This window comes from Castor canadensis, chromosome 2 (assembly GCF_047511655.1).
Source record: "Castor canadensis chromosome 2, mCasCan1.hap1v2, whole genome shotgun sequence".
Lineage (NCBI taxonomy): Eukaryota > Metazoa > Chordata > Mammalia > Rodentia > Castoridae > Castor > Castor canadensis.
Window position 1 is genome coordinate 55864364 of NC_133387.1, and position 12489 is coordinate 55876852.

Genomic DNA, 12489 nt, shown 5'->3' on the forward strand with positions numbered 1-12489 from the left:
ACTCAACAGCTAATTCCATCCTACTAGGCACTATTCATCTTTATGTCTGTTAGATTCATTTCGTGTTTCCTATTCCCATTGCCACTGTCCTAGTTTAGGTCATCATTACCTCTCACCTGGAGTGTTGCCATAACCTGCCAACTCATCTCCCTGCCTCCCAGACCTTTATTTCCTCATATTTATCTTCATATTATACTTTCAGATTCCCCTTCTCAAATGCCTTTAGAGATCTCCCTTTGCCTACAAGAGAAATGTTAGCCATTTTCCTAGCTTCCCTTAGAGCTTTACCTTCTACCCTGACCCCTGTATACTCTACTCTTCAACTAAGCCAGATCACACAAGGAAGTCCTCTTTACATTTGCACAGGTCTACAATGGCATTTTCTACTTCCTGAGACCTTAGTAGTTTTCAGGGTACAAGACACAGAAGCAAAATTTCCATGATGCCTTCTATACTTATGTCAAATAGAAGCATTATCACCGTTACAGGGCCTCACAGCCTACCTCCTGAATTTTCCTGTTATTGTAGTTACAATTGCACACACTTCACTCTCCTACATGATGTAAGTTCTTAGGTCAGGTACAGTGATGATAATTAATGATTTATTTCATTGAATTCATGTCACTTTTTAATGCTAAATTTTAAAATATTTATATGAAGTTATTTTGTTTGAGATATAAAATGCCTTCAGGAAAATAGTGCAATTTGTAGATTAAAATTAAAAATGTAACAATTCTTTTTTTAAAGTGCAACGTATGGAGGGGAAAAGTACATGAGTAGTTCAGCATGGAAGGTCCCCACTGATTAAATTTAAAATTAAAATAGGGTTTTTTCATTCTGTAAATGTGCTAAATATTATTATGTGTTCCATGCATTACTATAAACTCTGATAAAAAGATAAAGGATATCTTTGTCCTCTCTAATGTGTGAGACAGATAAATGTTATAAATCCATCTTAAATTATTTCATAGACTCTGATATGGGTAAGTCTTTATATAAGTAGCACCATATAAAAACATTTTTATATTATGAAGGGCTTTTAGGGCCTGGTGGTAGGGAGTGGTACAGAGGGGTCCTGAGCCGTGGGTAGAAGGTGAATGGATGTGATCAATGTATGTATGTATGAAGATATTGCAGTGAGCCTCATTACTTTGTGCAATAAACATGTATTAATAATAGAGGGTTTCACCTATGTTTTCTTATAAATATCATAATCTTTTTACTTAAACTATATTACTAAACTTATACATTCAGTGAGGATCTATTGGGACACTAGTACCTAGGCACTTTGCCAAATCATGGTCTTCATAGTCAAGTAAGAAGCAGCAGGAATCTAAGCAAGTGTATGCAGTGCATTTTATTAGGTTCTGAGGAAGAGAGTATCAGAAAACGCTTATGAGCACCAATCATAAAATAGACTAACTGATGCCAGGCTGGGAAATAATAGAAGGTAAGAGAAGGACCAGCTGCATAGATGTTTTGACAGTGGAGCAGTAAAAAAAGATATTGATATATTGGAGGAACAAATAGAGAACTAAATAGAAGGAAAATTGTCTTGGCAAGTCCAAGATTTTGAACTATTTTCTGGAGAAATGATGGTCTTTCCCTTAGAATCTGTGAAGGACAGAGGGAAATTACTGATTTGGAGTGCTGATGGGCTTTGACTTTATATATGTATATATAGGACTTGCTTTGTCAGTTGGAGAGTTCAATGGAAGTGCCACCACCAGAATGAAACTCTGAAACCAACATAGAGGTCAAGAAAGCCAGGTTTTAGCTGGGTGCCAGTGGCTCACACCTGTAATCCTAGCTACTCAGGAGGGAGAGATCAAGAGGATCATGGATTGAAACCAGCCCAGTAAAATAGTTTGTGAGACTCTATCAAAAACACACTTCAAAAACAAAAAAAAAAAAAGAAAGAAAGAAAGAAAAAGAAAGACAGGCTTTGCTGGGAGCACTATGTAATTTCCAAAAATTTAACATTTTTTGTGTCTGAACTAAGTTTTAAAAATTAAAACTTCAGTGTTTAGAACATTGAGAGTGTGGTGTGTATTTTTATTGCTTTTCCTGTTGTGGAATTTGAGGGAAGGCAAAAAAGTAGGGTAGACCCCATAGGAGCTGAAGCTGGTGGCAGATTGAACCTCCTGAACGCCCCATCCACCATTCTCTCTTCAGCATTTTTCCCATGTGGTTCTAAACACTGCTTAGGAAACTATCTTTGTGAGGATTGCCAGCTTCAGCTAAGCAACCATTCACTTGTACAAAGCAGAAGCTGAGGAGAGAATGAGTAAGTTGCCAAATGAGGTTCTTCCCATCCCCTGCCCCTACCAATTCAGAGAGCAGTGAGGAGAATTGTGACAAAACAATGATTTCCCACATCCCTTAGCTGACAAGGATATAGCCATAAAGACAACTTGAGTTTTAAGTGGGCAGTTATTCAAATCAAGAAAAGATTCTATTCTTCAAAATAGAAGCTTTTTAATTAATGATACACATGCAATGCTAGTAACTTCTCTTTCTAGTATCTCAATATCACAGTTACAAAATACAGAGTAAAAGAAAACAAGAAGAAAGTTTCCTAACAAGAATATCCAAAAGGTATGTAGTGTATGTGTTTGTGTGTCTTTCAAGAATTTACTATAGGTGATAGAAGAAAAACTCATTTGCAACGAAACTATGAGGATTCTAGAAAGTCAATCTATTTGTACAAGTCATAGAAACAATACTTTATTAGCTAAGTTTACTTAACAAATTCATATTTGTCTTGTAAAATTTAGTTTAGACAACTGGCTAATCCAATTAGAGTGGAATTGCTGCAAAAAATAATTTGGCACAAGCAATTCACTGTGTGTTCTCTCTATGACCATCATTCTATGTGTGATTAATACTGACTGAATATTTGTCTCTCTAAAATTCATATGCTGAAGGCTTAACTCCCAATGTCTAGTATTCTGAGATGTGGTTTTTGGGAGGCAATTACGTTTAGATGAGGTCTTCAGGGTGGGGTTCTCATGATGGGTCTAGTGTTCTTACCAGAAAAGGAACAGAGATCTCCCTGTTTCCCTGCCATTTGAAGATACAGCAAAATAGCAGACTGCTGAGAAGAGAGACCTCAACAAATGTTGATCTTGAAGTTTTCAGATTCCAGAAGTAAATGTTTGCATTTATGGCATTTTGTGGTAGCAGCCTGAGTAGACTAAACCAGCAATGTTTCTCAAAGGAATTGTGCCAAAAATAATATGAAGCTTATTTAATATGTGGATTCCTAAACCCTATCTTAAACAGAATTTATATCCATTAGTCTGGGATGCATCTGCCCACCATTCTTCATTTTAAGTAAAATTCAAAGTGATTTTGATGCAGGCTCTCCTGGGTAATTATTGGCCAAACACTATTTTCAGCAGAGACAAGCAAATGATTATATTTATTCAATAGTGTGTGTGTGTGTGTGTGTGTGTGTGTGTGTGTGTGAGAGAGAGAGAGAGAGAGAGAGAGTGAGAGAGAGAGAGAAAGAGAGAGAGAGATGGGGGAGTAGAAAAGGGAGAAGAAAGCCTCTCTGACTTTGTCCTTCTACTTTCTTGCCAGTCTTACTTGATAGAAGAACCTAAAACTACCAGCTTCCTTCCCATTACTTAGCAATGAACAGAAATTTGGGGTCTTAGAAGAAGAAAAACAGGGAGGGAACACCCTGTAACACCTCGATCCTTTTCCTACCAGAACTCATTTTTAAAAAAATAATTACAGAGAAGGTCTATTTCCTCTCAAATTACAACATTGTGAGCATTCACAAAACCATATTCAAGGAAGGCCTTATTTTAGAAAAAATTGTGAAGTAAATAATAATTCCTAAATTATTAATTAGTCCCTCCCCACCAAACTGGGGAAGTTAGTTTGCTAGAAAATGAGCCTATAAATTCAGTGTGTTGGAGAGTTAGTGTACTTAGGTGGACCTAGAAATGTATATTCTTTTGCACTGTTTGAATGACAAAGTTTAGCTTAAAATTTGGAAGATTTAGTGAACCAAGGCAGGTATGGAAGAGATTTTGGGGGAAGGTCCTGAACATGGAAAAGTTATCTTCAGATTTAAGTTCCATGTGTTAGCTCATTATCAGTTCTGAAATGAGGTATGGACTGGTCACCAGTATTTCTGAGCTTGACAGAAATCACCAGGATTAGGAAATGAGCAAGTAAAGGGTCTCTGCTTTTTCAGGAAAACTAAGATGTTTCAAAATAGAAACAGTTCATTATATTCTCCAGATCTTATTTTCTCCTTGAGGCAGATACAAATTCCAACTGTTTCTGACCTTGTAGTGCCATCTCTCAAATTGGCATGTATTTTTTGAAAGTAATTTCCATTATGTTGTATTCACCAACACATGGTGTATTGAAACTGTTAGGCAAAATACAAAATATTACTGATAATCTATCTGCTATGTAATATTAATAATCAAAAGAAACAGCTTTCACCAGATGGAGGGACAGATCTGTGATATCCATTCATTTTTATGTCCATGAAGTATTCTACAAATCACAAATTAGAGAAAGATCCTTAAGTAAAGACTCATTTTTCAGCTCTTTGGTTGTGTGAAAATAAGTATACATTTATGTAACTAAGACAGCTGGGGAAAACACCCAGGTCAGAGAATCTGAGATGGGAATTTTTCCAGAGCAGCCCTTACTATCTGAACCCTTGAACTAACCAGTAGGACACTTTTCTTCCATTGCTAGTGTGTTTAAAATTGAAAATCCCTGGGTCTCTCTAGTTTTATGGACCGATCTATCTAGATATATATAATAGATAAATGCCCCACTGTGTAAAGTAGTGTTTCTTACATAAAGATGAACAATTAGTTTTCCAACTGGGTAAAGAAATTTCAAAATTTTACTAATTTACAAAACACTTTTAGCAGCTTGTTTTCCTGGTGGCAAGTAATTAAGTTGTAAGAGGAGAGAAACACCAGTATTTTAGTTAGCCTTAATGAGTAGAAATGCTATTCACCTCCATGCTGGTTCTTTGTGAGACTATATTTTTGCTACTGTATTTTGTTTTACATATTGTGATGTTCACTAACATCAGGCTCCAGGAAATGTATTTCCCTTGTATTCTCAGAGCTGGTGTTTACTTCCAAGCTTGTTAATAAGACTATCATATCCATAGATATTTCTGTTTCTCTAATTTTTTTTGCTTAGTCCTAGTTAATTGTAAGTAATGTTTTAGCTTATTTCTTTTAAAAAATTTTTTTTTTGTTTATTTATTCACATGCATACATTGTTTGGGTCATTTCTCCACCCTTCCCCCCTCCCCCACCCTTCCCCCCCTCTCCTCCTCAGTTTCAGGCAGGTCCAGTCATTGCATTTCTTTCTTTTCAGGAGGGACTCTGGGGATGGAGAACAACCTAGCCTGTGGGACTCTATTCTGGATTCATTTTCATTGGCCATGGCTCCCGTTCTTTATGAAGGCATGTTCTTGTACTTGGAACTCAGAAAATATTTGATGAATGAAATGAAACATGGCAAAGAAGCATAAAATGGGTGGGTGGGTGGAGCAAAAAAGCTTAGTTGTTCTCAGAATACACCTTGGATTAAGAAAGTAAGTTCTGAATTCCTTGTTAACTTCTTGCACTTGAGCAAGTTACTGAATCTCGCTGGGTTTTCACTTCTTCTCCTGTAAAATGGGGCTCATAGTGCCTGCTTCATATTGTAGCATAAACCAGCTAATTCAGGTCACGTTACACCAGAGTTCTCACCTCAGGGAAGATGGTCAATGATTATCATCTATTATTAAAACATGTGATTAATTTTGTCACCTCACAGTATAGTACCTAAATACATAAATATTTTAAATATGTCCTAGATCTTAAAATACATCTTAAGTATGTAAAACATCAATATATGTATATAAATATGCATATGTGTCTTAAATCTGAATTAACCTGTTAAATGAAGAATTGGACTTGTTTTGTTGTGGTACTGGGGATCAAATTTAGGACCTCACATTTGCTAGGAAAGTGTTCTCCTACCTGAGCCAGTCCTCTCACCTTTTATTTTGTTTTGTTTTTAAGACAGGGTCTTGAGTTTTTACCTGGGCCAGCCTCAGACCACAATCCTTCTACCTTGCTAGTAGCTGAAATTACAGAGGTGAACCACCATGCTCAGTTTGCCTTTGAAATAGGGTCTCACTAACTTTTGCCTGAGCTGGCCTTGAACTGCCATTCTCCTGACTTCCAACTCTTAAGTAGCTGGGATTGCATTCATGTTCCAACATGCCTACCACATGATCAGAGCTTTTCTTTTGATTGATAATTCTAGTAACCCCTTCTTAACTGTAAAATTTTAAGCTTAATTTTTAGAGGACTTGCAACTTCACAAATATTTTGGAAGCTTTGTGAATATTTTAGCATTTTGTGTTCCTGATACAAAATTATTTGGGTCATAATAGGTGCTTAACTTTTGGTCAGTTGTTTTTCTTTTAACTACCTTATGTTCTGGTGGCAGTCTCCTTATTGGAGTGTCTTTAAATCCTACATCTACACTAAAATTAATCACTAGACTTGAAATTGTTATGCTCTTAACATTGCTATTATATATCTATATCTATATTTATATCTATCTATCTATCTATCTATCTATCTATGTATAGCAATTTTTTTTTCAAACTCTGTCTAGTAACATGTTTTTGAAAATTACTGTCTGGTGGATACCTAAACTTGCCCAATTGCACTTATTCAAATGTGGTGTTTATTTATGTGTGGTGTGCACAGACAATGACAGTGAAAGTAAATTCAGACAAGGAATTAAAGATGAGAGCTACCTTTTACTTTCTGAGGATATATGTTCTATATATGTGGCTTTATTTTCAAGCATGATATTTTAGTCTATGTTTTCTATAGGTTTTATCTTAATGTTTCCCAAGTTTATCTCTCTCTTTCAAGTATACTGTTTAATTTCCAGTTCCATAACAAGATTGCTCATTTTGATGAAAAGTGTATCTATGTAGACACTGACTTCTTAGAATGCCTCTCTGTTCCAGGGTGAGATCACAAGTATGTTATTAATGACCTACTTTTCCTATGACAAGAAAATTGATTTCCCCTTTGTTTCTAAGGAAAATCATTCTGAGTGTACTTACCACTAGGTGATAAATGGCACTATAAAAACACTTTGGACTTTAAGAGGGAGAATACTGATTTAAAAATTGTTTACTCCATGCAGTCCCATTTTATTCCCTTAAAAACACATTTAGTTTTGGGATGACAGTTCTCCTTACCGCTTTGTTTTTTAAACATTTAATCCACATGAATGTTTCTGTGTACCATCTAATGCTCAGAAAACTGTAAAGATGACAGCACCAAATTGTGGTTTTAGCTGCTGATTCACCTTACTCTTAGTTCTGTGTTCCTGGCCTTGCCAAGTGTACCTACCTAGGAACTTCTTTCCTGATTCAAATAATCTGGTCTTGTACTGTATTGCAGATCTGTGTTTCAATGCCTGGGACTTAGAGAAACAACTGAGCAGGATGGTGAGTCTACCAAGACATTTGCTTAAGAATCTCAAAGAAACCTACACATGGATGTTTTGGAACCAGATTTTAAGTGAACAAAAAAACCTGTTTTTCTCTTGTGGCTATTTTAGGCTTTTTATTTTTAAAGTAAGCTTGACATATGGTACCTCCATATAAATCTAAACATATTCCATATTGATATATGCATGACTTAAGCTTACTTTTCATGATATAGCACAGTGAAATGTTTGGCCTTAATTCTCCTGGCTTTTGCATTTGGTTTTAGTATGAAGGGGCCACTGAAAAGCCTAGCAGAATTACTATATTGCATTCACATGCACAGCTAAACTATGTACATTATTACATTCCCAACACATTCTATTAATTATGGAAATAACTTTCATTTCAATGGTGAAATTTACATGACAACAGCTTCTGGAGCTCAGTGGAGCATCAGACCAGCATGTCACAGAATTCCCTTGTAGTGTGGGTGTTGACAGGGTTTTGTTGAGAACACATTTGCAATGAAAATGTGCGTCCACATAGAATATTATTTAGAAGGAATCATCTCAATATTCACATAGGTCACTAATGAAAAAACAAAGGCAATCTCCTCACTCTTACATTAGTAAAGTAAATTATTAGGAATATATAGCCATACATATAAATGACTTAAAAGATGAATCTCAAATATTTAGCAAAGATATCTGGATAGAGAACTGTCACCCTTGTGTTCTCTCCTATAACTGTGTAAAGCTTTTGTATTTTACAAGTCCTGTGTAAAGGTCTGATGAAGATCTTGAATCACGCAAGAGGGTGAACTAACCCAGAGGGGTTATGATATGGAGCTAGTAGAGATAAAATCAAGAAAAAATTAGTCTGAATATCACAACAGAATTCTTAATAGGGAGAATCATTACAGTGTGACTCTGAAGTCTTTACATTAGCCATTTAAAATCAGACTAGACTGAAGTACTGCAAAATACAGTAATACTATAGGAACCAAGCCTACATGAGAAGTGGAAGGAGGAGGGTGACCTAATGGTTTCTACTGTCTCAGTGATTACTATGATTGTACTCATTTTATGTGTTCAGTCCTGGTAGATAATCTTCTATCATTTTATGCTACTTCTTGGGAGCAATTTCAACAAATTCGTCTAATGCAGAATTGGATGCATTTAGCAGAGTCTCAAAGGAGGTTAGAAGGCACAATGAGCTCAGTAGAAAATAGCAAAATGAGAGAACTAATAGTAAACACCTACTTCTTTTAGCTATTCCTGGAGAAAATAAGCTTCACCCTGCAACTCTGGCCATATTCCATGTACATAAATGTATCCGACCCTCAGGTATCAATTTTCATGTCTTTTAATGGTTCTTTGGGATGATGTTGAGTACAGGAAGACAAACTAAAACATCTCAACCCCAAGCAAAGAGACTGTATTTTGGTAGGAGGTCATGTTTCATTTTGCAACTTAGAGGAATGGACAAGAAAGGGAAGATGTTTTAATTTGGGAAAAAATAATGTTGATATGAAAAAAGAAGAAAATGCTCCTAAGGAAGTTGTAAGATATTATTGATATGAATCTTTTAAAGTAAAGCCATGCCCAGTTTTGTATGGTTCTGATTGATCACCTGTCATGAAGAAGAGATATGGGACAGGTGACCTTTTGACAATTATTGTAGTTCTTTCATATGACAAAAATATTAATTTCAATTTAAATAAAAATAAAGATCACTTAATTTTATGCTATCTTTGCATTTGTTCAACTTGCCAATTTTAATTTCAGTAACAATCAGAGATAGGCTCGTCATTTTGATATTTTATTATTATGGGAAAAATCATATGACTTAAAGTAAGCTTAATATTTTCATATTACAGCACAACTTTTTATTTTAAAAAAAGTCCATCATACACAGATGAGTGAGTCATAGAGCATATTTTCGTTATTTATAATTTTATCTCTTCATATAGCTTTCCACACATTTTCTTGACTTACTGATAACATACTCTTCAAGCGAGAAAAATACCATTCAATTTAAAGAAATAGAGAAGTACCATTCTCTTTTATTTTGTGTGCTGTCAAAGGTTTTTATGATTTAAGGTTTATCTGTCATTGGTAAGGGTCTAGCTCATAAAAGTAGAAGATTTATACCAAACTTTTTTCAGCATGGGTCTTATCAATACAAGATTTTCTTACCATCTTACTTTAGGTCCAATGAATGTAGATACTATGCTTTTCATTGTTCCTTTTGTAAAAGTGTAAATTTCAAGATTTCCTCTCCTCATTGTGCATCCTGAGCACTTTGTACTCAGTACATAAATCAAAATAGGCCAGATCATGTGTATTTAGCATATCTACCTACTCCTGCTGAGCAATCAGAACTCAAAAGGATAGACAGCTAAAACCTACAGATGTGGGAAATCTTTGTTAATATAAGGCACTGCCAATATAAAAGGCAAAACACCACTTTATTAAGATCTGGTATATAATAGCTTCCAAATCTTCAAATTCTATTGGTCTGCTTTAGAAAAAAGGAACATGGCCACTCAGAATCCATAACCGATAATTCAAGTGTCTTAAAATATCTTTGGTAGGAACTGTTATCCACAGGCATTTAGTGTAATGGTGAACCAGATGTTTTTGGTAATACCTGAATTAAATATACTTATGCACACAATAGAGTTCAGGCAACAGGCTTAAAATGTGATTAGATAAACTAAAAGAAACTTAGACTTAGGTAAATGAGTGTTTCTCTCCAATGAGTACTTATTCACACACTTCCACAAAGAAACAATGTAACTCTACCAAACAGTTCTAGGAGCCAGTAACACAAAGAAACTCAAAAGTAATGAACTACAGCTAAAGTGCTTAAGGCACACCAACCTGAACTCACAATAATCTCACACTGCCATATTCAAATTTGTTATTATATGGGTATCTATACCCCAAATACATATCTATTACTCTTCTAATTTTACAATGTTCCAAGATATTTGTAAAGCAGGGGCTCACCACCTTAAAACATTTATCTGAAAGTATTATACCTTAGAGACTCTTATGTTTGCTAATCCAAGGAAGAACTAGAAGGACATCAAAATGAAATCCTTAAGAGATGCCTTTATTGGCTATATTACTTAGTCTATGTTTGGATCGCAAATCTCCCGCCTCTCTGAGTTATCTCACTGTCAGAAAAGAAAATGGAACGGGATCAATGAAGAGATATGCTCCCAGACTGGCTCTTTGATTTTTCCCTCAAGGCAAAAGGAGCAAAGGATAGCAAATTAATGCTCCTTTCCAAGCATGCGTGCAGGAGGGCAAACCTCTGGCTGCTGGTGGCTGCAGAGCTTATCCCGACAGCACCCGTCCCGCTGACCGCGACCCACCTCACGGACAACCTCCACCCACAAGATATTGCCAGTGTGTCCACCCGTCCACACGGTTTCCTGTGCACAAAGCTTTGCAAACCCCTGAGTAGAAACGAGTCTCTATCCCAGAGCGAGCTGGAGTTGGCTGGCTGATGAGGTGATCTCTCTGGGGGTCTGCACCACCTCTTGCTCCCTGACCGCAGATCTGCGTCCTGAAACCTACCTCTTCTCAGAGCCCCAGGCGTGCGTGCACTCACACAAACTCACTCACGCACACCCACATTGCCAGTGCCCGCCACCCTTCCCACCTCCCAGGCAGGCAGATCTGTAGGGTCCAGTCGGTCGGTGCTCCTCTGCCTCAACTTTCCCGGGTTCGCCTGCCCCACGCGGCACCCGAGCTCCCGCGCCCTCTCCGGGCGCTCTCCAGAGAGACACGTCCTCCTCTGGGCTCCTTACCTCGCACCGACGACTCCTGGCAGGAACTGGAGCTGACCGCGGTGGCAGCGGTAGCGTTGAGCCAGCACCCGGGCTCTGGCTCATGGTTGGTCCTCTTCATCTGACACAAAAGAGGTAGCTTGCTGCCTTTGTCCTTTCCAAATCCAAGGGAGAACTTATTTTGCCCCCGAAATGGCCAACTTGTGCACGAAGCTTCCTGTTACAGTGCCCCCTGCCCCCGCCCCTCTCAGCTGCGCGCTGGACCACAGCCCAGTGGCAGAGCATTCAAGCCTCCGAGTCAAGGGGGAGTGGGAAAAGGGAAGGGTGGCGCAGAAGAGAGGGAGGAGGTTGGGAAAAGGGGGGCCCAGTGGTCTTCTGCAGAGGGGAGGGGAACACTTCAGAGCCGAGTCCCCCTCGTTCTTCTTTTTACAGGAAAACCCACTTCCTAGGCGTGGAAGCAACTTTCCGTCACCTTGGCCAGGGTGAATCCGTAGCATCTAATTGGGACTCTATCAGCAGAGGCTCGGACCTTCTGGCATCCGCTTCTTCTCTTCTTTCCTCCCTTCTGCTTTTCCCTTCCCTCCTCCCCTCCCCCTCTTCCCTCCTTTTATAGGGGTGTATCTGCAGAGTCTTCAGTGAGCCAGGGTACCTACACTGGAGGATTATTGAACAGAAAGCATGGGCGCTTTTGCTGAATGCTTTGCCCACTGTTTGCAATCCTTAGGCAGCGCATGCAAAGGTCGTGAAATTAAAGAGCGGGGTGAAGGGTCGTGGGGCGACAGAGAGGGCGGTGGCTCTAACTTTGAAGCTCTGCAAGACCTCTTGGCTTGCGGTTGAGCGGGGACTAACAGTCATTTCTAGGAAGAACTCTCCTGTGGCTTATCCCATGCCAGTGGAGACAGGGAGAGTGGGAGCGAGTGAACCCGGAAGGGCTGTGCGCAGGTCTGCCCTACACGCGGCTCAAGTACACATTGCGAACCCCTGAAAAGGGCTTGTGCAGAGCAATCTCTGGGTCAGCAAGGAGGAAGACGCTCCTGTTTCCTAGCAACCCTCATCAATCTTCTCCAGCTAGCTCCCTAGGAAGGAATTCGATTGGACAGTCCCTAGAGAGAAGCCACGCCCCCCTCAAGAATGCTGGGTTGCTGCTTTTTCGCAATCTCCAAAATTTCTTGGGCGGAATAAGATT

At 38.4% G+C, this 12489-nt stretch overlaps 1 protein-coding gene across 3 annotated transcripts in view; it reads right to left on the bottom strand.

The window, feature by feature from the left end:
* Grm3 (glutamate metabotropic receptor 3) overlaps positions 1 to 11890 on the bottom strand; it is a 210993-nt gene extending 199103 nt beyond the window's left edge. Inside the window, exon 1 of one of the 3 annotated variants that reach the window (XM_074064859.1) lies at positions 11325 to 11889. Coding sequence is in view for 1 of the 3 variants with exons in the window: in XM_074064860.1 (XP_073920961.1) it covers positions 11325 to 11408 (84 nt within the window). In the remaining 2 variants the exon portion in view is untranslated. Of the gene's footprint in view, positions 1 to 11324 lie in introns of all 3 variants that reach the window. The other 2 variants (XM_074064860.1, XM_074064858.1) reach the window with 2 other exon arrangements.
* Positions 11891 to 12489: the final 599 nt, after the last annotated feature.